The sequence below is a fragment of the Perognathus longimembris genome, chromosome 1 (assembly GCF_023159225.1).
Source record: "Perognathus longimembris pacificus isolate PPM17 chromosome 1, ASM2315922v1, whole genome shotgun sequence".
Classification (NCBI taxonomy): domain Eukaryota; kingdom Metazoa; phylum Chordata; class Mammalia; order Rodentia; family Heteromyidae; genus Perognathus; species Perognathus longimembris.
In genome coordinates this window covers 161766223-161793131 of record NC_063161.1, presented here as the reverse complement: position 1 = coordinate 161793131, position 26909 = coordinate 161766223, and the positions used below count along the sequence as shown (strand labels likewise).

At 50.7% G+C, this 26909-nt stretch overlaps 1 protein-coding gene across 5 annotated transcripts in view; it reads right to left on the bottom strand.

Moving 5' to 3' along the window:
• The window catches only part of Camsap1 (calmodulin regulated spectrin associated protein 1), a 65764-nt gene that overhangs the window by 20401 nt on the left and 18454 nt on the right, over positions 1–26909 (bottom strand). For 2 of the 5 annotated variants that reach the window (XM_048346105.1, XM_048346081.1), the window contains exons 2-7: positions 20003–20265; positions 18822–18983; positions 12604–12684; positions 10351–10410; positions 9068–9209; positions 82–221 (exon numbers count right to left, since the gene is read on the bottom strand). In XM_048346105.1, coding sequence (XP_048202062.1) covers positions 82–221; positions 9068–9209; positions 10351–10410; positions 12604–12684; positions 18822–18983; positions 20003–20265 — 848 coding nt within the window. Of the gene's footprint in view, positions 1–81; positions 222–9067; positions 9210–10350; positions 10411–11732; positions 11766–12603; positions 12685–18821; positions 18984–20002; positions 20266–26909 lie in introns of those variants that run through there. The other 3 variants (XM_048346088.1, XM_048346097.1, XM_048346114.1) reach the window with 3 other exon arrangements.

Below are 26909 nucleotides of genomic sequence, written 5' to 3'. Positions count from 1 at the left end.
AAAAACAAAAGCCAAAGGCCATGGTAAATGGGCCTTCCTCGGCTGCCTGAAGCCCTGCGTCGAGGCTGGCGGGCGCCCTACCTTCAGCACGGGGGGCGCATACAGCATGTCCTCCAGGGTGAGATAGAAGCACTTGTTCAGATGCTCGTTGGAGAACTCGCGCAGAAGCCGGATGTTATACAGGCTGTCGGCCATCGAGGGCGCCTCCTTCAGGCAGATATCTAGCGGATGCAGACAGTGAGAGCTTAGTGCCCTGCACACTCCACTCCACGACGCCGTGTGTGGGTACAGAATTCCGAATGGAACCGCTGTATATGGAGGGGGTGGTGGCATTGAAGAATATGATATTCGATTTTTAAAAATACAGGAAACTTTACAAGGGATACTAAGTACTGAAGGAAAACATTCAAGGAAAAAGTAAAAAACAAAACTCTAAGTTGAGAATTTTAATACTTAACACTAAACATCACTAACAGAAATCACTTGAGATGTACGACTGGGTTCAGGTGTGAGTTCAGGTGTGCAAGAGCCGAGCGGCTGTGGCCCTTGGCAAAAGAAAACTCTGCCTGAGGTCATTTCTGTGTCTGCAAAGGATGGGGGCAGGGAAAAAGATGCGATCACCAAGGGCAGAGGCTCGGAACGGCTGGGCCTCCTCTGCAGCAGGTGAGGGCCGCGCCACACGGTGGGATGGGGTAAGCTAGGCCTTCGGAGCACACACACAACGCCACAGCCCCTGGGCCTCCTGCACGCCGGCTTCGGCGAGGACGGCTCCCACCACTAAGGCAAGTGCACTGAGGACTCAGGCTTGCGTTCCCTCCCTCTGAACAGCGAGCGCCAGGCTCCGTGTAGGACGATGTTTGCCCAGTCTGGACGAGGCCCGGGCTTCCATCCCTAGCACAGCCAAAGGGAAGTGGCTGGATTTTTGCTCAAGGGCGCAGAAGTCTTGTGCTTCTCAGGTCTAGGTCTTCGGGGGAGGCCAGGGTGGTTCCGCCTCATCTGGGGGTGTGGAGGTCACACTCTGCTTTGTCACCACTCAGCCTCAGGCCCTGAGGCCCCAAGGACCCTCACCAGTAACCTGGGCAGCGACTCTGTTGCTATGTGACTCTCCCCACAACAAAGCCCACTATTTTACCAAGTGTCAAGTTTAGAGCAAATTCTCCCAGTTCCTATTCTCCAAAATCAACGTGGCCAAAATCTGGAATAACATAAGCAACACAACAAATGATGAAAGAAAAGGATTATAACTCACTGAATAAGAGTCTATGAGGTTGCAACACCACAATTCCACCCATGAACAAAACCAACAAATGAGGAGGAAACAAGAGGAGAAAGAGGATGGAAAGAGGAGCATGTGACAATTGTGGGTCGCAAGTCTGGAGAGGGGGAACCGGAGAAGTCCCACAAAGCAGCAAGTGAACGTCCTCCGGAGAGCGCACTGCATGCCTCTCCACAGGGCTCAGCACCGCCGCCCAGCGCACGGCAGGCACCACGGACCTCCTGCGACACCAGACCGTCGCAACGCCAACACAGGCCACAGCCGGGAGGTGACGCGGACGCCCAGAACCCGTGAGAGCCGACGCTAAGGGCGCCCCAGGACACGTGGCATGTCAGGGCCGGGGCTGGGATGCTGCTGGGCCTTCTCCTGAAGGAGAAATGAGGCCAGAACTGTGCTTAGGAAGGCCGATGGGAGTGATGGCTCCCGATGGGCGGGTGGCTCCAGGACAAGCCTCTGCCCCCCTCGGGCGCAAGACGGCAGGCCCCGGGGGGAGTCTGGCGAGGACGCGGTGGGCACTGAACCTCCATCACAATAAATGTTCTACTTTGCTCCTTGGCTCCTACTACTCCACAGGAGTTTTGTGTGGACTTGTCAATTTCTGTGAAAACAGAAGTGTTTACTGGACGGGCAGTAAATTTACAGAACATTCTGGAGAAATTACCATTTTTAGGATTCTGATTCTCCATGGGACAGAATGTTTAAGTCTCTCCCTCCCAAGCACTATCAGAAGTTTTCCTTTTGTGTTTTCCCCTGACAGGTGCTTTGAGTTCGAGCCCAGGGCCTCGTGCTGCCGAGCAGAGGCTCTGCCACCTGGGCCACACCCTGGTGTGTCCTCAGACCAGGCTGGCCTCCCTCTGAACAGGACCCTCCACTTACACCTCCCGCGTCGCCAGGCTCACCGGTGTGCACACCACGTCAGCGGCGCCGCTGAGGGCAGAATCCTGGGGCCCTCTGCTCAGTCTGGCCTCAAACTGCGACCCTGCCAACCTCTGCTTCCCACAGAGCTGGGGTTACAGGCATGAGTCACCAGAGCTGCTCTTACAGCTGTTAACATATTTTCATCTTCTTTTCTTGCATCACTTTTGCTGATGTCATTGCCAGGCTCTCTCCAGCCTCGCAGTGGACATGTGCGCTGAGCTGATGATGTCACTCACTGCCAGGCTCTCTCCAGCCTTGCAGTGGACATGTGCGCTGAGCTGATGATGTCACTCATTGCCAGGCTCTCTCCAGCCTTGCAGTGGACATGTGTGCTCAGCTGATGATGTCATTCATTGCCAGGCTCTCTCCAGCCTTGCAGTGGACATGTGCGCTGAGCTGATGATGTCACTCATTGCCAGGCTCTCTCCAGCCACGCAGCGGACATGTGCGCTGAGCTGATGATGTCACTCATTCTCAGGCTCTCTCCAGCCTTGCAGTGGACATGTGCGCTGAGCTGATGATGTCATTGCCAGGCTCTCTCCAGCCTTGCAGTGGACATGTGCGCTGAGCTGATGATGTCACTCATTCTCAGGCTCTCTCCAACCACGCAGCGGACATGTGGGCTGAGCTGATGATGTCACTCATTCTCAGGCTCTCTCCAGCCTTGCAGTGGACATGTGCGCTGAGCTGATGATGTCACTCATTGCCAGGCTCTCTCCAGCCTTGCAGTGGACATGTGCGCTGAGCTGATGATGTCATTCATTCCCAGGCTCTCTCCAGCCTTGCAGTGGACATGTGCGCTGAGCTGATGATGTCACTCATTGCCAGGCTCTCTCCAGCCACGCAGTGGACATGTGCGCTGAGCTGATGATGTCATTCATTCTCAGGCTCTCTCCAGCCTTGCAGTGGACATGTGCGCTGAGCTGATGATGTCATTCATTCCCAGGCTCTCTCCAGCCTTGCAGTGGACATGTGCGCTGAGCTGATGATGTCACTCATTCCCAGGCTCTCTCCAGCCACGCAGTGGACATGTGCGCTGAGCTGATGATGTCATTCATTCTCAGGCTCTCTCCAGCCTTGCAGTGGACATGTGCGCTGAGCTGATGATGTCATTCATTCCCAGGCTCTCTCCAGCCACGCAGCGGACATGTGCGCTCAGCTGATGATGTCACTCATTCTCAGGCTCTCTCCAGCCTTGCAGTGGACATGTGCGCTCAGCTGATGATGTCATTCATTCTCAGGCTCTCTCCAGCCTTGCAGTGGACATGTGCGCTGAGCTGATGATGTCATGATTGCTGAGCTGATGATGTCACTCATTCTCAGGCTCTCTCCAGCCACGCAGTGGACATGTGCGCTCAGCTGATGATGTCATTCATTCTCAGGCTCTCTCCAGCCTTGCAGTGGACATGTGCGCTGAGCTGATGATGTCACTCATTGCCAGGCTCTCTCCAGCCACGCAGCGGACATGTGCGCTGAGCTGATGATGACATGATTGCTGAGCTGATGATGTCATTCATTGCCAGGCTCTCTCCAGCCACGCAGTGGACATGTGCGCTGAGCTGATGATGTCACTCATTGCCAGGCTCTCTCCAGCCTTGCAGTGGACATGTGCGCTGAGCTGATGATATCATGATTGCTGAGCTGATGATGTCACTCATTCCCAAGCTCTCTCCAGCCACGCAGCGGACATGTGGGCTGAGCTGATGATGTCACTCATTCTCAGGCTCTCTCCAGCCTTGCAGTGGACATGTGCGCTGAGCTGATGATGTCACTCATTCCCAGGCTCTCTCCAGCCACGCAGTGGACATGTGCGCTGAGCTGATGATGTCACTCATTGCCAGGCTCTCTCCAGCCTTGCAGTGGACATGTGCGCTGAGCTGATGATGTCACTCATTGCCAGGCTCTCTCCAGCCACGCAGTGGACATGTGCGCTGAGCTGATGATGTCACTCATTGCCAGGCTCTCTCCAGCGTTGCAGTGGACATGTGCGCTGAGCTGATGATGTCATGATTGCTGAGCTGATGATGTCACTCATTGCCAGGCTCTCTCCAGCCTTGCAGTGGACATGTGCGCTGAGCTGATGATGCTGTACAAGGAGCAGGGGACTCAGCAGCACTGGGGCCGGGGGCTCCTCTGTCTGACCTACACCACTCTACCTGTCAAGATGGTGGCACTGCTCCTGGTCTCTTAGAAGCATATCTGCAGCAGCCTGGGGTCCATACCACTGTCATGTTAAATCAAGTCACCCATACATGTTGAGATAACCATTAGAGTACGTTCAATTTTTATCTTGTCTTCTAATACTTCACACAGTATTTTTGAAAGCCAGCCTGTCACTGCCCTCTTGCGATCTACTCAGACAGCCAGGGCCTGGCCCTCTCTTACCTCGTTTCTTATTCTCTGGGAGAGTTTACCTAACAGAAAGTGTCAATCCCTTCAAAGAAAGGTAAAGAGCTCATGACACCTGAGCCCACCAGGACAGTGCTGACTCCCGAGTCCATTTACTTTGTGGTTAGGGTTCCCATAGGCTCTGGTCCAACAGAGCAGACTATGTGTGTCACCCAGCTGTTCACGTGTTTAGGACACCCTAACAATTCCAGTCATCTGCCTCCAGTGATCTAGTGGATTAGTGCTTACATTCTACTTGTTACATTCTTCAGCTTTTTCCCTTTTAGGATCAATCTTTGCAGAAGATTGTCTATTAATCCTTGAAAAGAGCCCGTTTTTAGTTTTACACATTCTTTTTAAAACATGCAAAATTTTTATTCTTCCTTAACCTAAAGCTTTAATTTTTATCTTAACAAGGTATACAAAGTCATTAAAATGCCACATAAGAGGAAAACAATTGGGAGAGAACAAGGGAAGGGCAACATTGTCTAACAAGAAATGTTCTCTTTACCTCACTTATGTAACTATACCCTCTTTGTATATAATCTTTATAATGACAATTTTACACACTAAATTTTTTTAAATGCCACATAAGATTTTTTTTCAGTATAATGAAGTCTTCTGCCCACCCTGCCCTCTCCTGAGGCCCCAGACTCTCCTCACTGAGAATATTCCACCCACCTCCACCTGCACTGAGGAATTGATTACATATACACCTCTTATGCTAACGCAAACCCTATTGTTCTTCTTTCCTACAACCACACTGCAGTAACCACGTGACTGTTTCCATAGCAGAGGTGCACAAAATCTCCCTCTGTACTCCCCTTCAGAAAGCGTTGTGTGTCCTGGATCCAAGAGCTGCCTCTGTCCACCCTGAGCTGAACTCAGAGGTGCTGCTTCACGACCCGGACCTTCGTTCCTCGTGTACTGGTGTACGTCTGAGAAGACTTAATACAGAGCCTGCTGGTGATCAAGCACTGGTGATGATCAAGCACTGTCTGCTCAGTCCCTCACAGGTGATGGGGGCTCTGCCAACTGTCCTACTTTCAGGACTATGTTTGAGGTGTCTAATGCAATACGGATTCCTGTCCTATGTGACCTGCTTTGTCTCCTTTAATAATCACACTGGCCACAGGGGCAGGTGGCAATATCTAGACTCGACCACTTGCTTCTCTAGGACATCCTTCTCTATTTTTTTTTTCCTTGACTACATCTTCCTGCTTTAACTGTTCTATCTTCCCATCACTGACCTCTGGATTTTCTACCCCTTCCCATGCCTGTTTTTGGTTCTGCTTTCTGGGTGATTTCTTTAACTCAGTCATCTAGCTCTTTAGTAAGTTCTACACTTTGGCAATCAAACATACCATTCTCTGGGCCTCTTTAAGAACTAATTCTAGACACAGCTGTGCAACTGTCTTCTAGGCATTTTTTTTTTTTTTTGGTCAGTCGTGGGGCTTGAACTTTGGGCCTGGGTGCTATCCCTGAGCTCTTCAGCTCAAGGCTAGCACTCTACCGCTTGTGTCACGGTGCCATTTCCGGTTTTGTGGTGGCTAATTCGGGATAAGGGTCTCAGACATTCCTGACCTGGCTGGCTTTGACCCGCAGTCCTCAGATCTCAGCCTCCTGAGTGGGTGAGATTACAGGCGTGCGCCGCCAGCGCCCAGCTCTAGGTCACCCTCTCATCACTGTATCTTCTCTGACACTGTCTGTGTGGTTGGGGTGCTGATTCTGGTCAGGGGCTTTCCTCAGATGGCAGGATCTGTGGGTGCCTGCACATCTGCAGTTTAGAAGCCCCAGGAAGTGGGTTTTGCCACAGGTGACTGGTCAGGAGGCTGGCTGGGCCTGTTCTGCAGAGGAAAATCCTTTCCTGTTGAGCACACGGGGCGGGCTGGCCCCATGAAGATAGGGAGGAAGGCTGACAGTGCAGGTGAGCCAGCATCACTCCTCCCGCCTGCCCCCGTGTCCCCACCTCCCCCACTAACTAGGAAAAGGGGGACCTGGATTCTCCCTGCTCCTCAGATCAACTTCCAGGCACCAGTTTGCCCCAGTTTTTACTTTGCAGCACCAGGGTTTTAGCAGTGAACCATCTTGCCCTTCCATTTTACTTCTTGATCAATTATCTGCTGTTCAGAGTCCAGACGCATCTAAGTTTTATCCAACATGGAATTTGTAACACAGCTGCCTACAAGCTTTGTTTTGAACTGATTTTTACTAGAGACACAATCACATTTTCCTTTCAAATTTCTGTGTCTAACTTTGCCCCAGCTGGCCTTAAATTCAAGATCTTCCTCCCTCTCTCAAGCAGCTCAGGAAGCACCATGCCCAACCATCCCTTCAGCTTTCTTTGAGAATACTTCTACATTGCTTTTTGAATGCACTACAATAAACACAATTCGCTAATTCCGCAGTGCAGACTTGAGGCAACACACCCTCGCTACCTCCCCTTCCACCGTCCTACCCGTTCCGGGAAGCTAGCATTTGTCACACCTGACGTTACTCCTGATGGCTGGGGTCTGCCAGGGGCCGCACAGATGAAGGCGGCTGCCCTGCAGCACCCGAGGAGCAGCCGCACCCGGAACACAGTTAGGACTGCCCGTCTCGGGGGAGTGTGGACAGGGGCTGCACCTCCATCATGGACGTCTCATCTGCAGTGGGGGTGGGCCGATGCTTTGGGGTCTGTCATGCTGTCCTTAGCAGCCTTGATTAAGTTCACTTTTTATAAATTCTTTCACAGGGACTTATTTATTTTTCTTTTTTGTGCCAGTCCTGGGGCTGAACTCAGGACCTGGGCGCTATTCCCACCAAAAGCTAGTCCTTTACCACTTGAGCCATAGCTCCCATTTTAGTTCTTTTTGGTGGTTAACTGGAGCTAAGCGTCTCGTGGACTTTGCTGCCCCACGGGGATCTCACCCTCCTGAACGGCTAAGTTACAGGCGTGAGCCAGCGGAGCCTAGCGCGCGTCTCTTATAAGAAGGCACATCCCACGGTGCACAGTGGCAGGCGTGAGCCAGCGGAGCCTAGCGCGCGTCTCTTATAAGAAGGCACATTCCATGGTGCTCAGTGGCAGGTACACTGGTAAGTCTTCATTTTGTGTTCAGGTCTTTTATGGTTCTCCTGAACGCTGCTCCTCCGTCGGGGGGGGGGGGGGGGAGGAGGAGAGGGGGGGAGGAGGAGGAGGAGGAGGAGGAGGAGGAGGAGGGGGAGGGGAGGAGGAGGAGGAGGAGGAGGAGGAGGAGCCTTCTTCCTCACAGCCTCTCTTCCCCTCCAGGGCCTCCAGCACGGCACATACTGTGTTCTCGTCCATCTAGGTCTTGGTGTGAGAGCTGCCAGGGCACCTGCCACACAGTGGAGGACTGCTGCCTTAGAAAGCATGGTTTCTAGAGCGTTCCCACCAACAATGCTGCGAGAGAATCCCTACAGGGCCACGGTGCCATTAGTCCTAGACCTTCCCTTTCAGAAGATCAAACCCAGGGCTTCGTGCATGCTGGGCAAGTGTTCTGTCAGTAAATTCTGCTTCTGCGCCCCTAGGTGACAAATGTAGACATGACCCTTCTCCCCTGGCCTTCCTGTGCCATGTGGGGAGGCCCCTCTCAGCCTCCCCTCCACCAGCTCCCTCCGGACTCCTAGACATTGCATCTCAGGAGCTTTCCTGGATGGAACCCTTTCCCCCAAAGGCCCTAGGGATAGCCTCTGACACCCACATCCCCAAGGCCAGATGAACAGAAAGACTCAAGCCCATGGACCCAGGTGCCCATCTGTGCACTGTGGGTACCCCTCCTGGAGCCTGAGCCCCCCCCCCCCCCCCGCCCCGTCTTTCAAGAGCAGCTCTGTATCTATGAGACTATTTTGTTGGAACCACCTGCCGTACTGGCACTCCTGTTCCTGAAGTGGGAACTCTAGGCCCAGCCACCAGGGTGGAAGTGTGAGACCACGCTCCAATGTGAACACTAGGCAGGGGCACACGGCTGACCTTCTAAATGTCCACTCCAGATGGAGCTAACTACATCATCAAACTCCCCAGCCTTCTGGGAGCCTCCAGCCTGCGCCAGTGTGGCCCCACACTTCACCCAGGAGCACCTAAGACAGGGAGGCTGGTACAGGAGTGGCACTGAGCAGTCGCGTGGCCGGAGCTCAGAAATGCTCTGCACACAGACTGAACTCAGCACTGACTTTCACATCCACAAACTAACTCCGAGGTGTCTGAAATCAGTAAGGGGCATTTTCAGGCCACTCATGAGGCGACACAGGGAAAGTCGCAAATACTTTGCCACATTACCCAAATACTTTCAGGGGCAATGTGTGCATTAGAAAACCATGAATTATGTACATACACTGAGTCCCTCAATAGCTGCATCTATGCTAGTGCTCCAACTGACACAGCACTCGGGGTGGCTTCCTCGTTCCCTTCCACATCTGGACATTAAACGGACACTGTGGCTTTCCATTAGCCTTCCAGGGCTGTTGAGGGGTGTGTTCTCCACTCACCATCCAGTTTCATCTGCTCTGGGCAGTAATAGTGAACCACCGCTAAGAGAGCAGCGCCATCACTGCCGTCTCTCATCAAGTCCTCCAACAACGGGAAGTAGGGTGACTGCCTAGCAGAAGGGTGCTCTCGCCGATAGCGGACCTGCAGTTGATAAAAGGAAAACGGTCTCTGCGTGTGAGGTCGCTTCACCCCATGTACGTTACAGCACACTGCTGGAGCAAGAATTCACACAGAGCCTAGAGACACACAAACAGTTACCATCACCTGGCAAAGTTCAGCGTGCCTGAGTGACATCCGTGGCCAAGAACACAGAGGACGGTCAGGTCCAGGGGGCTTCCTGTGTGAGCCTCCACTGCACTGCACGGCAGCCATTCAACGCTAGCACACCAGAGCCAGGCTGGTGCCACACTGGCACTGGTGGCGGGCAAACACAGGAGGAGACAGACGCACGTCTACACTACCAAAAGCCAACACACTAAAAACTAATGAGAAACAAGTTAAGTGGTGAAAACCCAGTGCCTGGGATACCAGGCTAGTAAGTACCATGAGTGTTAACCTTGGCCAGTAAGAAAACTGCACAATAGCATCAGTATGGAGTTTGAGAAATTTCAGAAGCTAGGTTAGATAAAAATTTTCCTACCATAGCCACAAGCAGCTCTGAGAACTGCAACAAAGCGTCTGGAAAGGGAAGCCACCGAGGCGTGTATACACCAACCTTTGTTCAAGGTCTCCAGAGTTCTGCGCTTGGAGGAAGCCATGTGTCTGGACAGTGAGCTGCACCAGCCCTTCAGCTCTGCTCCCGCAGCCCAACGAAGCTCAGCAGAGGCAGGCGCGCAGGCCGCAGCACACTGCTGTTTCTGCATCGGCACTTCCTCCAAGGGGAGGGCACGCGGTACACACAGGAGGAAAACCAGCCACGTACAATAACTACGAGTTTCTGAGCATTCCGTAGGTGAGAGTAACTTGAAGAATTATCTTAACAATCTATAACTTCAAGTTGCTACCAAGTATGTAGTGTACAGTAACCAGTGATGCTTAACAAAAAAATCATAAATCTTTTGTTGTTGTTGTTTTGTAGTGCTGGGATCAAACCCAGAGTCTGACACATGGCTAGGCAAGTAATCTACCACTGAGCTACACACCAGCCCAAAAATTCTTTCAAATTTGGTGGTAAGGCTTGTTTTATGTTAAAAAAAAAAAAAAAAAGTTCTAGCACACACTTTAACTTGTTTCTCAGACTCCACGGCAGGCACTACCCCAGAGAAGCCGCCTCATACTGTACCACACGTGCAAAGTCCACGGGCTCCAGCATGCAGTGCGCCACGGCGTGCGCCAGGCCAGGCTTCCACAGAGATGGCAGACACGGGAGCAAGCAGTCATGCAGCAAAGCAAATGGTTTCTTGAGTAAGGATGGATGGTGTGGGGGTAAAATCAGGCTGACACTGAGCTGCGGGACCCGAGGGTCTCGTGTGACTGCCTTGCTCGTCTGTGTTTCCAAAACTCTAGCTATAAAGCGTTCAGGTACAACCTGTCAACCTTGCCCCGCTCTGTCTCGGTGGCCTATTTACCAAACACCAAACACGGAAGGACAGTCACTCTCATTTAAAAAAAAAAAAAGGGGGGGGGGGGAACACTATGGTTTGGTCACATTTTTCTATTTTCATGAAAGTCATCTAAAACCATACTTCCTGTAAGACAGCCAAGTTTACTGGGAGCCTCTACCCCAATCATATTCAGGGCTCAAGATGTTAACAGATTACTCATTAAACATGCTTTCCTCTTGGTTCTGACTAAAGTGCTCAAAGAGAAGCAAGGTGGCCTGTCAGCAGGAAGCATAGTAGGTGCAGATGGCCGCGATGGGCAGTCGGGGCCACAGAACCCAAAGTAAAATCTACCAGAGCCAAGTCATGGAGATCAACCAATCTCCAGGCAAGCAAAGGGGCACATCAACACAGTCGGAAAAAGACTGTGTCCAAATTCCTGCGAAAAGACATCTATAGTGCAGTACAACTGCGCCACTTCCCGAACTGGTCACTAGGTGGCGCATAGGGGGAAACAGTTGGACTAAATCCACTTTTAACTTTCTATTTAGGTGAAAATTTGCCCTTAATTCCAGAACCCTGCATTTGTACTGAAAACCTCAGATCCAACCCAGACACACACTCTTCCCCACTTCGGACAAGTCCAGAGAGGGAGGCCACAGGAGGAGGACAAGGCAACTGGAAAAGCCAGCAAAAGCTCTCTCCACAATCCACCTGAACCCACATCAGGGGACCCATCTTCCCAACCCAACAGCCTGGCACCTGAGGACTAGGGAAGGTCATACTAAATACCATTCTTAAAAGAACAAAGCGTAATTGTCCTTCCAGTGTCTTCCAGAAAAAGAGAATGCCCTGTCATTACACTACACTAGTAACTTAAGAGACGTCAGTAAGAACCTGAGCGAAAGGCAACCAACAATTCTAACGTGCCACATTACAAAGCCCACTCAGCCCAGCCAGGTCTTGGCTCACACCAGAGAAAGTGACATTTAAACAAAAGCAAACAAACAAAACAACAAAATAAGTAAATAAAAACTAGTTTGGGTGCGAGCAATTTTAATGGAAGCAAATGATGGCAACAGGATGTCTCTGCAGATGGCGGCTGGTGGCTGGGGTCACTTACGGGCACTAACTTCCAATACCACTTGGAGGGAGACTGCTCGGGAGGCGGGAAGGAAGGGAGAGGAAGGTCAGCAGAGCAGGTCAAGGGACGCCGGGGCCCACGTGCTCTCACAGCAGAGGCAGGGCCAGCCTCTGGGAAGCGCAGGCTTTCCGGAGTACATGCCCTCCTGTCCCTGCGCTGCAGGTGGCCCAGCCCCTCCGCGCTCTCTCCTGCCCAGTACCAAGAGCAAGGCTGGGGACCAACAAAGACATCTACTCTGACTCAGGAGTTTGGTGTGTGCCCGTGTGTGCTGTGCACGTGGCCAGTGCGCGGTGCTGGCGGACAGAGAGGAAGCACGCGCCTCATTTTCCAGCGGCGAATCTGTGTAGACAGTCCTGCTGCATCCTATCTGCACTCAACTGTGTCCATTTCACTGAGGGAAACCAAGTCCCAAGGCAAAGGAAAAATGGTGCCAGGGAAGAGACCACTGCCCAGAACAGGGAACGTACCGTGTGCATCCTTCCCAGCCCCAGGCAATCTGTACCTGACACCCACAGCCGCTGCGCCCCAGGGGCCACTCCAGGGATCCACAAGGGCACTCGTCATGAGCAGCAGGCAAGCTCTCCTGCCGGCTCACTGCCCACAGCCGACCGCCCTCCCTCACAAGCTGCTCAATTCCTCCCAGCAGCCACGCCCTCCTCCAGGTGACCAACCACAACCCCTGCCCCGGGAAGACACAAGAGACTACCCGTGACCACTCCTCACTCGCAGCAAACTCAGCCCACCCAGAGACTCCAAGAATACAAGTCAACCACATAGTATTTACACACGAAACTCTAAAACTATGAACATTAACTTAGTGCAATCCAGAAAAATTACATTTATTCTTTACCTTTTGATGAGCTGGACTTTCCAGTAGCTGCTGTTTCAATTTAACTTCTTTCTCTGTTATTTCTCTCATTTTAAGATTTACCTAAAGTAGAAGAAAATGCATTATGAACACGAATGCACTCCACATCAGTACCCAAGCCTCTACTTTACCACCAGACCGCACTTGACCTGCAGTGTCTCAGCTGGGTCACAGGCAGCCTTGGCTAGTCACAGACGGAAACAATGGGTTCCCTGTGGCTGAGACTTGAGTGCCAAGGCCAGCTGCCTCTGCCAGGGGCTGAGCGAGCTTCCCAAATGCAGCAAGAGGTCAGCCCCACATCACACACAGAATCACCAAGTCCAGCAAGAGTCCCTGGCCAGACAGCCACCGGGTGCACAGGACCTGCTCACCAGCACTACTAGCAAAGGTGCTCACCAGAGAGTCTGGCTGAGACACCCCATCCAAGAACTAACCTGCCCAACCCCACACTCTGGCCACAGCAAATGAAATTCAATCATAAAACTTAAGCCGAACATTCCTTTACAAGGTCAGGCCCAACATGACTGAAGAAACTGAGATCTAAGGATTGCGGTTCAAAGCCAATGGAGGCAGACAAATCTGGGAGAGTGCAGGCACAGAACAAAGCAAGAGGAAAAAGAAGAAAAAGAGGAAGAGGAAATGGAAGAGGAGGAGGAATACAAGGACAAAGCATGTAATTCCACATTTACCAAAACTTAGGAGAGGCAAAACAAATTCCCAAAGAGCAGCCGTACGGCAGACCTGGGGCTGCAGCGCTATTCCAGGAGCACAGTGCAGGTGCCACGGGTGGCAGACAGGAGAGCAACAGAGTGAATGAGGTTGGCCGGGACACAGTGTGTGTGTACACATGTCACACTGGAACCATCTCTTATACAACTAAGTATGCTCTAAAAAGAACAAAAATTGGAAAAGAAGAAGGGTTAAAGGCAAGCAATTGGCTAGGAGTCAGTAAAAACCTTCACAGAGCCCCAGGAAGGCAGCTCATCACGGAACCACGGGCCAGCCGAGGGCACAGAGGGCGGGAATCGGCATGCTGCGGCCCTGCAAGCAGGAGGCCGGGCAGCGCCCGCAATCACCAGGTGAGTCTAAGCTGCACAACCACAGAGAAGAGGGAAGCTCTGCAGAAACTGTGTCTCTACGTACAAAGGAGGAAGGCTCAGGCCAAGAGGAGGCGAAGGGGTTCAGGAGGGCAGGCAGGCAGGCAGGCAGCCTTGGCTGCTACAATCTACAGTCTAGAGTGGGGCAGAGCACGATCCCAGGGTGACACCAACTGAGAAAGAAACTCAGCAAACTGACAGCTTGGGTGCTGCAGAGAGGCTCCTGCAATTCCACCTGGGAACCTAAGAACACAGGGATGTGGGGGAGGAGCCTGTGAACACAGGGGGGGGGGGGGGGGCGGGGGGAGCTGCACGGAGCACAACCTGCAGGACACTGGGGAAGCAGAGCAGACTGCACCCAAGGACTTGGCCCAGAAGAAAGCCCATTCCACCACTACCAAGCCAGACGCCTTAGAGAAAACTAGCTTCTATGGAAATGCTAAGGACAGAGCAAAACATGAAATCTACACTGAAGAGTTGAGTGAGGAGAAAGAAAAGATTATGAAAACTGAAGCATGGAAGAGCCACAGGGAGGCTGGGAATGTGGCCTAGCGGTAGAGTGCTTGCCTAGCATGCATCAAGCCCTGGGTTTGATTCCTCAGCACCACATACACAAAAAAAGCCGGAAGTGGCGCTGTGGCTCCAGTGGCAGAGTGCTAGCCTTGAGCACAAGAGGCCAGGGACAGCGCTCAGGCCCCGAGTCCAAGCCCCCAGGACTGGCAAAAAAAGCTACAGGTGCTATGAAAACAGGTGGCCTTAGCGGGGTAACACTGAGTCTGACTGTGGAGAGTCAAGTCCTCGTATGACCCAAGAAGAATCAGGAACAGGGATGGAGGGTCACATGAGCTGTGGCCTACGTCAGTATATGCCGGCCACAGACAAGTTCAGAGCCCAGATTATGTTCTGTTTATTTAAAACACAGAGGTACTGGGATGATGGTGCATGTCTATAGACCCAGCTATTTGGGAGGCGGAGGCAGAAGATGGTTTGACCCAGGAGTTCCAAGGACTGCATGGATAACATAGCGTGGTCTCATTTGAAGTATTAAAAATAAAATAACTATATATGGGGATGGGAGCAAATTAGGCATTTGGAAGGGAGGCCTGAGATATACATGAAGATCATCATCAAGTCCACAGGCAAACCGGAACATGGGAAGATGATTCACAAACGCACGGAAAGACACAAGAAACCTGACCAAGTAAGAGGGGAACATGCCCCCAGACTCAAAGGGTGAAAATCAACACGCCATGAAGATACAACACTGGTCACAACAGTCTTACTGGGGAATAAGCAAGGCGCTCAACAACAGATAAAGATAAAGATGTGGCCTGTGTTACACAGCCATAAAGGAAAATGAAATCTAGTCATCTGCAGGAAACTGGATGAAACTGGAAGACATAATATTGAATAAGACCAGCTATATTCAAAAAGTCAGAAATTATGTTCTCACCCATATGCAGAAACTAGACCTAAAACACATATTCATGGACATAAACATACACATACATTCTTTGATTGATAGGTTTATATTCTATATCTGTCTGTCTATCTAACTATGGGGCTACTTAGGAGGAGAAGAGGAAATGAAAAAAAGATAGAAAGTGAATAGTTTTTTGGGGTGGTTTTTTTTTTTTTTTTTTTTTTTTGCCAGTCCTGGGGCTTGGACTCAGGGCGTAAGCACTGTCCCTGGCTTCTTTTGCTCAAGGCTAGCACTCTGCCACTTGAGCCACAGCGCCACTTCCGGCTTTTTCTGTGTCTGTGGTGCTGAGGAATGGAACCCAGGGCTTCATGCATGCAGGCAAGCACTCTACCACTGAGCCACATTCCCAGCCCAAGGTGAATAGTTTTGAAATACATCACAACTAGATATGAAAACAGCATAAAGAATCTCAATGAAGCTGGGTGCCAGTGGTTCACGCCTATAATCCTGCTACTCAGGAAGCTGGTATCTGAATCATGGTTTGAGGCCAGCACAGACAGGAAAATCTGTGAGACTATCTTCAATTACTCTTAACCACCAAAGCCAGAATTGGAGCTGGGGCTCAAGTGGTAAAGTGCCAGCCTTAAGACAAAATAACAGCTGGGGAGGAACCCAAAGATGTAATTCCTCTGAACATTTAAAATATTGTTTATTAAAACAAATCCCAGTAAATGGAAGCCTCGGTTTGTTTGTGTGTTGTTGTTGCTATTTTACCTTTGGATTTTTTGTGTGTCTTTTAAGGGGGGAGGGGCAAAGGAGGGGCACAGAAATGGAGAGAAGAAGGGTAAACAAGTACAGTCATGGTATTCAGTACACGCTATGTAGAAAATCAACTATGCAACCTGTGGATAGGGATAGGAAGGAGACAGTGGGAAAAGCAAAGGAAAGGGCGATATTGTACTCATTATCTGATTTATGAAATGGTAACCCTACTGTACAATACCTTAATAACAATAAAAATTGTAAGTATACTTAAAATTTTATTTTAAAAAAGGAATCTCAATGAAAGTTGTTCATCAAAGAGAGATGGGAGGAGGCAGGGGAAGAGAAGACCCTTGGAGGAAATGAGTACTAACAGCAAGGGGTTAAGCTAATAAGGCGGCTGTATGGGAATGAATGTGGTTAAACAGACTGTTAAGATGTGTAAAAGGAGAACAGTGAAACCTGCTGAGATGGTTTTAGGAAAGGAAAGGGATAGAGAGGGTGACATTTGTTGTAATACACTGTATACATGTGTTGAAATGTCACAGTGAAACCTGAACCCTGTGTTACTAATGTATACTAATAAGAAACTTTAACTTAAAAATAGAAACGGGGCTGGGAATGTGGCTTAGCAGTAGAGTGCTTGCCTGCATGCATGAAGCCCTGGGTTCCATTCCTCAGCACCACAGACACAGAAAAAACCAGAAGTAGCGCTGTGGCTCAGGTGGTAGAGTGCTAGCCTTGAGCAGAAAAGCTCAGAGACAGCACCCAGGCCCTGAGTTCAAGCCCAATGACGATGACAACAACAACGACCACCACCACCAAGAACAACAACAAAAGCTAAAAACAGGAACATATCCTTCCTTGAAAAAATACAGGTAAGGAGAACAAGCACTTTACCACAGAAGAGAAATTAAACAGCCAAGCATTAATTTCAACTGCACCCATAAATGAAGAAAGAAGACGCTGCTTTTCACCTTTCAAATTTTTAAAAAATAATATCCAACACATGGAAAGACATGGGGAAAAAAGACACCCATGCAGGCTAACAGGCGAACCAAGTGGTAAGCCAGTGACTTTTAACATAACGGCCTTTACCTGCACCATTCCTTGGGCAGAACCTGGGTCTGTGGAGGGCAGGGCGAGCAAGCGGGCAGGCACTGCACAGAGCAGAGGGCAGACAGCCCCTAGGGAGGCTGGGCCACAGCCAGGCCTGCACAGAGCACAGGGCTGCACCCTGCTGACCCAATCTCAGCGCACACAGATTTATTTAAGCTCCAACTAAGTTTCTAAATCTGTCTATAACATGCAAGCAGATAAAAACTGTAGGCCTTCACTTCAAACCCTAGTTCTATCAACAAAATAAAAAATTGTAATCCCTCTGTATATCACTTGTATAATAACAAGGAAGTAAATTAATTGTTTTAAAACTGTAACGACTGGGGGCTGAGAGTTTGGCCTGGTGGTAGAGCGTTTGCCTAGCACGCATAAAGCCCTGGGTTCGATTCCTCGGTACCAAATACACAGAAAAGGCTGGACTAGTGTTGTGGGCTCAAGTGGTAGAGTTCTAGCTTTGAGCACAGAGAGGCTCAGGGACAGAGCCCAGGCCCTGAGTTCAAGCCCAGGATTGTCAAAAAAAAAACAAAACTGTAAGGACTATCCAAATCAAAATGTTAGCCATTTTCATTATAATTATTCACATTTTTACCCATCTGCACTAAATTTTCTATAACAAGCAAGTCATCTATCTTGTATTAAGGGAGAAATCAGTAGGACCTGTTGAAGTTAAAATCTGAAGCCCCTGCCGGGGTTTCAGAGTGTCAGCCAGAGGCTCAGTCTCCATAGAAACGTGCACCAGTCCTGAACACCATTTCTAGCCAAGTTCCGAGACTCCCGCAGAGTGGTCATGTGAGATACTGTGCTCATAGCCACAAGTATCCTTAGGGGCAGTGGAGTAGGTAAGGCACTGGCCAGCGTCCACGTACAAAGCAGGCCTAAGGTCCTCAGTGAAACCCAGTAGAAACAGAAGCTTCTTTAACTGTATTTATTTTTTTTTGTCTTTTCTTTTTTGGTACTGGGGATCCAACCCAGGACGTTGCACTTGCTAGGCAAGCGCTTTGCCACTGAGCTACATCCCAGCCCCAACAGAAGCTTCTTGCTCAGTAGCCACTGTGGATTGCAGGCCTAAGGGGTTTGCTCATTCTCCACATCACATCTCCAAACCCACTTTCAGGGTGGAAAGCAACTGGAGAGCAGGACGGCTACATGAGCAGAAGCATGGCACAGGCCTTTCCTAGCTCCGGACTGTCAGTCCCAGTGGTTGTTACGCCCTTCAAGGGGAAGCTGCTGGTCTGGCTTTACGGATGCACACCGCATGACCAATAGTTCACAATGCTTCCCCGCACGTCTCTTCTCCACTCACTCTGGTCGCCTCCACCAGGGGCTGCACAATCATGCCCTCTCTGTTTATGGAGCTGGATTCCCATTTGAACACTAGTAAGGAGGCTCAATCCTCAAATACTCCATAAGCCTACAGAAGGCACAAAGACACACAAACACGCCCATATGCTTCACTAACACAAACACACTTATAAACTACACTAAGCTTTTAAATGTAAAGAGAGGACAGCATGACTTTTGAGACATACTGTGCGTGCCTTTACTGTACACGCAGGTGCTAAAGATTCACCCGTCCAAACCACACACAGGGACTGCATTTCCAAATATAAATTCATCTTGCTCCTCTCTTGGTCTGTCTGCTTTGTGTCTAATAACTGAGGCCCCTCCCCCTTGATGGACACAAGAGTATAAATGACAGGACCCAGTAGCCAGGTCCGGCCCCAAAGTCGTGAAGCGTGCTGCGGGGGGTGGGAGTGGGGACGGGGGTGGGGGGGGGTGGGCGGGGAGGAGGCACTCACCTTGTTGATCCAGAACACCATGGCATCCTCAAGGTCATAGGGAAGCTCTTTCGAGGCGCTGAACGTAGAGAAGCGTTTGACACTGGCCACGACCTTCTCGATGCTGATCATCTCCACGGTGTAGGCCATCATCAGGGCATCCACCATCGCCATGTGGGCGCTCTGAGAGCAGAGGCAGCAAGCAGAGAGCAACCTGAGAACTTCAAACCCACCAGGTCCCAACACACACAACCTGCCTCTTTCTCTTTCTCACTTTTCTCCTTCCCTCCCCCTCCCCTTCCTCTCCCCCAGCACAAAGAGACACTAACACCTAGGCCGGCCTGAGCCTGGAGTTCCCGCTCCTGAGCCCCAGGGCGGTTAGGCGTGGCTGTCCAGGTTCCTGGTGCCCAGCAGCCTGTGAGCCTCCACCACAGATGAGGCACTGATGCTCACAGCTGTAGAAAGAAGTTGCCAGACATCTGCCAGCCAGGGCCTTACCCGTGCCTTGCGTAGCTCTCCTCAGAGCGCAAGGAACTTTCTCTCATCCACAACCCACAGTCTGCATTTCTGTGGAAAATCCACAGGCTGCAAAATACCAGTGAGCAGCCTAATGAAAGAGGCACAGGGTACCAACAGGTTCAGCACCAGGGCGGCCCAGAGGTGTGGCAACGAACAGCACAGCTCTGGATGGGCAAAGACCTGCCTGGAGAAGGGCGTGCCAACTGACTCCAACACAAAAAGACCACAGCATAAGCACAGCTGTCCAGTAGGACGGGCTCCATAACTCATGTTACCATTTCCGGCATGAATGAGCCTCTCTGTGATCTCAGCTGTCCATAATGAGAGCAGAAGAAAACAAGTTGCTCCTTCCTCACTCTCTAGAACAATTTACACATTTAAAAAGAGAGGTGACTCGGGATCAGCAGTACGCATGTGCTGACCACTCTGTCTCACATCTCCCTCACCCTTGCCCCCCTCCTGCCTGTCCCCTGGTAGCCAGGCACCCCACACCCTTGCCCCCCTCCTGCCTGTCCCCTGGTAGCCAGGCACCCCACACCCTTGCCCCCCTCCTGCCTGTTCCCTGGTAGCCAGGCACTGCACACCCTGTCCCCTCTCCTGCCTGCCGACATGCCTGTCACCTGGTAGCAGGGCACTGCACAGCCAAGCCAAAGGGGACAGCGGGCCCCCGGTCAGACACTCACCATCTTTATTGGCGCATGGCCCAGGTCAACATCTGTCACAGGGGTGTCATCACTCTCTATCACGTAGATGCCCTTTCGAGACAGGGCCTGGATGACTGACTGGTGTCCTTGTAAGGTGGCCGCCTGGTCCCCTTTCAGGATGAGGCTGCAGACCCGGCAGTACAGCTCACTCGACAGGAGAAGCTTGATAACAGGCGGCTTAATGTGCTCTTGCTCATACTGGTCGATGTAGAAAGGGTCTCTGAGATCCTCAGGGATGTTGTCTGGGACAGGAAGAAAGCAGCGTGAGTGCAACCTATGTTCTAGACTCTCCATGCCCCACCAATACAGGACAAGACACACAATCCCAGCAGAGGTCAACTGGGCAGCCACGGGCACACGAAGGTCCCGGGCACAGCCGCAGGGACAAAGGCACCCACCTCATGGCAAGCATCGCAACACAGTTTGGCAAAAAGTGCTGGGAGTGCAAGTCAAGTGGAAAAACATCTGCCAAATGTAAACCCCTGAGTTCAAATCCTAGTACCATAAAAAAAAAAAAGACAGAAAGGAAATCCTATCAACACGTAGCATGGAACACATGGAAACACAGGAAAGAGTCGCTGCCAGCAATGGACACCCAAATCTCTCTGCGCCAGGGTGGGTGTTTTCTGATGCCAACCTTGAGGGAGAAGCTAACTCTTCAGAAACCGCCAATAGCACTGCTGTAGCTCCCTTGTTTCTTTCTTTTGCCAGTCCTGGGGCTTGAACTCAGGGCCTGGGCACTGTTCTTGAGCTTCTTTTGTTCAAGGCTAGCACTCTACCACTTGAGCCACAGTGCTACTTCCAGCCTTTTCTGTGTATGTGGTGCTGAGGAACCAAACCCAGGGCTTCATCCATGCTAGGTAAGCACTCTACCACTAGGCCACATCCCCAGCCCCTCCCTTCTTTTTTCTTTTAATAAAAAAATTGTATTTACTTAGAAGCATTCAGAATGTCAACAAAACAGCTGCAACTTTTTTTTTTGCAATTACAGAGTAGTATTCAGTTAACAGAACAACAATTATTTCGTAGAAGCTGCATCAGACAACTGAGGATGAAAAACTACCGTCCCCATATATAACTAATTTGTGCTGTGCACCAACAAGAGCCTGCTTTCAATTTCCATGCCAATTTACAACCCTCATCCTGTACCAGGCAAGGTTAGCGGCTATTGAAAATACCACCAGGACAGGGCTATCTAAAGACACATTCGGTAGTGTGTTAACTATACAAAAAAAGACACTGTACAGTTTAAAAACAAATCTTACACAGCCTTACATTTCAATTTTTTTCTTTGAAAGGAGTGAGTGGTGTACAGGGGGGTTAAACGCTTTACAGACAAGAAAAGAACTGCGCTAGAACCAACTTATTCATCCTCATCCCCTTCCTCTTCATCCTCATCCTCTTCTTCCTCATCCTCTTCATCTTCATCCTCACCCTCTTCGTCTTCCTCTTCTTCCTCATCCTCTTCGTCTTCCTCCTCTTCCTTGTTTTTCTTGCTCTTTTCAGCCTTCACAACCCCCCTTTTGGCCGCCTCGGGTTTTCCTTTAGCTCGGCAGGCAGCGACATCCTTTTCATATTTTTCCTTCAGCTTAGCAGCCTTCTTTTCATAAGGCTGCTTGTCATCTGCAGCAGGGTTGTTCCTCATCTCTCCGTTTTTTCCCAACATCACCAGTAGACAGGCCGGGGTGCTCCCCTTTGATTTTGGGGCGATACTCAGAACAGAACAAGAAGAAGCCGAAGGAGGCGTCTTGGGCGCACTGGGATCCTTGAACTTCTTTTTTGGTTCCCCTTTAGGGGGGATGTAGGTTTTCATTTCTCTTTCATAACGAGCCTTGTCCGCCTTGGCCATGTCTTCAAGTTTCCCTGTCTCTTTAGCAGACATGGTCTTCCACCTCTCTGAGCACTTCGTAGAAAACTCTGAGAAGCTGACGGAGGCATCGGGTGCTGCTTCTTGTGCTCCTCCCGGCAAGTTTGCACAAAGAATGCATACGATGACGTTGTGCCTCTCGGCTTCTTAGGATCTCCTTTGCCCATGTTCAGTTTTTCCTCCGCGAGGCACAGAGTCGCTCGGTGTCCGTCCGGCTCTCACTTGCCCCCTGCGCTGTCTCTGTGGAGCTCAATGTACTGCAATGGCTGGGAGAGCGGGAGCCAGACGCCCCCTCCCTTGTTTCTTAGAGCTAGGACTTCCTGCAAACTGGGTCTAGGCAGGTCTGTGAATCCTGATCACTGATTACCCTGAAATCTTTTTTTTTCTTCTTTTTTTTTTGCCAGTCCTAGGGCTTGAACTCAGGGCCTGAGCACTGTCCCTTGCTTCTTTTAGGTCAAGGGTAGCACTCTACCAGTTGAGCCACAGCGTGCCACTTCTGTTTTTTTTTCTGTTTATGTGGTACTGAGGGCTCATGCACGCAAGGCAAGCACTCTACTACTAAGCCACATTCCCAGTCCATGCCCTGCAATCTATTTTTTTTTTATGTTACAAAAAAAATTTTATTTTCTCATTCACAAAATTCAACGAGATTTCTGTCTTGCCTCTGCAATATTCATTGGATTGTTTTAGGTTTAATCAAACATTAGGACTCAACCTACAATTTGACATAAATTTACTTAGAAAGTGGTAGGGCAGGAACATAACTGGCCAGCAGGCTAACCTTGGGCTTTCTTTCAGAAGCCCTCTTACCGGCATTGTAAACAGTATCCATATTGTGCTCTAAACAACCATCATCTCCTCAAGCTCAGGGTCTTTATAAGGGCCAGGCAGTTGTAAGTTTTCTCACTCAGAGGAAATCCTAATTAGAGATCCCTATTATGTATCTGGACATTATTTCTACTCCAGATGCAGTTTACCAGGGTCACTTTTATCCTTGAATAGAAGCAAGGTTGCCTGGCAATGAGAACACACCACCATCTTATCTAGTTTTCAGCTGAAGAAGTTCTAGGCATTTAGTTATTATGAAAAATGTTTTGTGAATATTTTTAACTCCAACTGTTCAGCAAAGATACAAATCAAAGCACTGATAGCTTTTCCTGGAGAACAGACTGATCTGATGGATGAAACTCTTAAGTGTTAGGTTTATATTAGTGGTGGGCATGTAACCAAAATGTAATATGAACCTGTATGAGAGCCTCTCTGTCCTGTATTTCCTCATGAGCTGTTTCCAAGCACTATGAACTTTGTGCTAATATCTCTGTTGCCACTTTAGCTCAGAGGAGGGATTGGAAGAGAGGAGTGGACTACATTTCTCTTGGGCTTTTGACTGCCACTCAGTAAATGACAATCTTTCTGTAGGGTTTTTTTTTATGTAATTAGGTATGAAAAGTGGAAAGGTACAGTCAAGTGTGTAGTCTTTGGAAACCAGAAAGCTGATGTGGGCTCTGTAGCCTTACCTGATGGACTGCAACTTCATACAAGAGGGGTCCATACCCTGAACTCTTACCTGAGTCTAACGTATCTCCACCAGATGACATACAACTTCTGTGATAGGTAAATTCATACAGCAACAGAAACTTTGTAATTAGGATCTGAGAGAGGATTCTACTCAACTAAGTGGATCACTGCCTTTTTCATCTTTACTATGGCTTATAAATAAAAACTGCCCTGCAATCTTAACACCTCATTCCCAGCCTCTTTCCTCTCAACAGCATGGGAAGTAATGACATAGCACCGCGGCGTTTTGAAGCACAGTTGAGCACACACAACTTGGTCACCGTTGCCACAACAAACCTGCAAGGCATCAGCTCCGGCTCTGGCAGGTTGGGGCTCCGCCCAGGCTTAGATCTCACAGGCTCCAACCCCACACTGGCTGAGAACCCAAGAAACCTTGGCGCAGTGGCCAGCGCTGGCAAGAGTGTCCTCTCAGAGGCTGCAAGAAAGACCCGGTTCTGAACAGGTGCATGCTGCAGAAGGGGCTGAGCTGGAGGCTCATGATCCAGTGATGCTTTAGACACTCACATCACCGTCAGCAAAAAGGATGTAATGACCTCCTAGCTTTTACCTTACTCAAGTGACCACCAGAAGAGCAGCACCAGAAGAGTCAGGACTTTGAGCAGGAACCACCCTTCTCCTCATTTCCTGGACACTTCACCCACCCTCCACCCTTTCTCCACTTCTAGCTTGCTTGTCCAAAAGACTGCGAGGGGCGCCTTCAACCTTCAGGCGACCGCTGGGCCTTGGTGCTTGACAGATGCTTGATGCAGACTATCCCCAGCCACTGGGCTAAACCGACTATGTGGCAGCTCTGGATGTCTGTGGGAAGGCAGGAGCTGGCAAAGCCCAGGGGAGACCCCACAGGACCCAGGCTGGGGTGGGGTGGGGGTGGGGGAAAGAGATGTAACCCCAGTGCTGGCCTGTGACAGGAGCAGGGAGGTCGCAGGGAGGACACTGAAGCCCACAGTATCCTCGTGCCATGATACAAACACACCTCTGAACTGAACATACAAGCTTGCAAGACTGAAGAAAATGGCCAGGAAACAAGCTGTGTCTCTCCTGGAGGATACACCAGTGGGGTGACAATGTTTCCCAGGTCAACTTCCAAGCAGTCGGCATAAAGTGGTTCATACCATCAGCTCTTGGAATCGTGTATGAACAAGAGTCATAGAAGCAATTGTGGCTGGGCACCAGTGGCTCACACCTGTCATCCTAGCTACTCAGAAGGCTGAGATCTGAGGATTGTAGTTCAAAGCCAGCCTGGGCAGGAAAGTCCATGAGACTCTTACCTCCAATTAACTGCCAGAAACCCAGAAATGATGCTGTGGCTCAAGTGGTAGAGTGCTAGCCTTGAGCTGAAGAGCTAAGGGAGAGCGCCACAACCAACCCCCACAACCAACCAACCAAAAGGAGGGGGGGGAGGGGGAGGAAGGCAGGAAGGAAGGAAGGAAGGAAGGAAGGAAGGAAGGAAGGAAGGAAGGAAGGAAGGAAGGAGGAGGAAGGAAAGAAGGAAGGAAGGAAGGAAGGAAGGAGAAAGGAGGAGGAAGGAAGGGAGGAGAGGAGGAAGAGGAGCAATTGTTACACTCCAGCTTCACAGTGGAGGAGGGAAGAGACCACATGCGCTAGAACAGCCACACCGGCAGGCTCCTTCACTCCAGCCCCAGTCTGCTGTGTCCAGCCTGTGTCTAGCACAGCCTTGCTCCTCTGACCACCTAGGCAGCACTGTCTATAGGCAGAGCTCTGTGTATCCTCAACTAGGCTTCTATTCCAGTTAAAACGTAACTTCATAAACACCCAGACCTACTTCTGGTGACATCTTTCATTTCTTCTACAACCCATGAAGACCGTTATTTAGAAATCATGCATTCACTCAACAACTGAGGCCGGGAACGTGGGCGACCGGGGGGAGGGGAGTGGCACTGCCCTGGCTGAGGCTCTCACGGGGAGAGGAAAGCCAGCAGGCCACTTCGACATGACCCGGAATGTGTGGGAGGCGCACAGGGAACTCTGGGTGCAGGAGACAACCCAGAACTTGGAGCGAGGTGCCGTATGGGGCCTGGGCTTCCAGACAAGATAAAAACATAAAGCTGACCCTTGAACAATTTTACTAAGCCACACAGATTGTAACTATACAGGAGAGACAAATAGGACCTTTCACTAACTCGTTCAACCCGACCTTGACTGAGCACCTATTACATGCCTGCCCTTGCCCTGGGGCAGTTGGGGGAGCCCCTGGGGACATAAGACAAGGGAACGGACTAGGCCAGGAGGTGCTGGCTGCCGGTGCTCCCGCACAGCGGGACGGCAGGAGGCTTCTAGAGAACTGCGGCTGTGACGGGCAGAGATGCCCACCTCCTGACGAGGCCGCTCAGGCACAGGACAGGGCGCGTGACTAACACAGGAGCGTGGCTGTGAAGCCCGGCCGCAGAGGGAGGGAGCGCCGCTCAGGACACGTGCTCTAAGTCCCGGGAGGTGCCATGGGGGCGTCCCAACAGAGGTCCAGCACGGGGAGACCAGAAGCACAAGAGAAAGGGACAACGCTTAGCATCTGATAAATGAAATAGGAAAATCAACACCCATGTGAGCCAAGTCAAACAGTAAGAGGGCACAGTGAAAACCAAGGGTAGGCAAGGCAGACCGGCAACTCACCAAGTGCCAGGCAGGGAAAGAGAAGCCAAGGGAAGGAGTGGAGAGGCAACAGAGGTGGGTAAGCGGAAGGCCACACTTGTCCTACCGCCACCCACCAGAGGGCGCTCTCACCAACACCATGCCACGGCAGCAGGCAGACAAGTGCACTCGGCAGAGGTGCCCTGCTCTGCTCTCCTGGGCTGCGCAGGCTCAGCTGTCAAGGTGGCCAGACCGGCCTTCTAATCAGACAGAGGGAAAGGGATCCCAGAGAAGAGGAGAGACATGGAGACCCCAGGGTCTCTGGGTGATATCCTGGAGACCCAGGTGGCCCATAGGTGGAAACCACCTCAGCCAGCAGGACAGCCCTGTGAGGGCCACGCCCTGGCATTTCACCACGGCCTAGTTCCATGCTGGCCCTCACACCGACCACAAGGGCTGTGAGGACTCAGCCCACAGTCAACTGCAGCCTCCTGGGAGCAGGCCAGGACTTGCCATCTCCAGCTCAACCAGCGGGTGGACCCGCTGCTGAACAAACAACGTTAGCAGCTCCTAGATTCCTAACAGGCTACCAAGTAGCAAACTATAATAGTTCAAAGGTCCAATATACCACTCCGAACTATACAACAAAAGCCAAGACTGGAAAACCTCTAACCCACCCCCCCACCCCCCCCCACCCCGAAAAGAGACAAGACATACAACAAATGTTGGAATGGGCCAGCAAACAGCATGGAGGAGTTCTTACAACCATGCTACCAGAAATAAGAGCAAACACTTGAAATGAATGAAAAAACTACAACAAAACTCTAGGAAAACCAAAACTACACCCTCCTACCT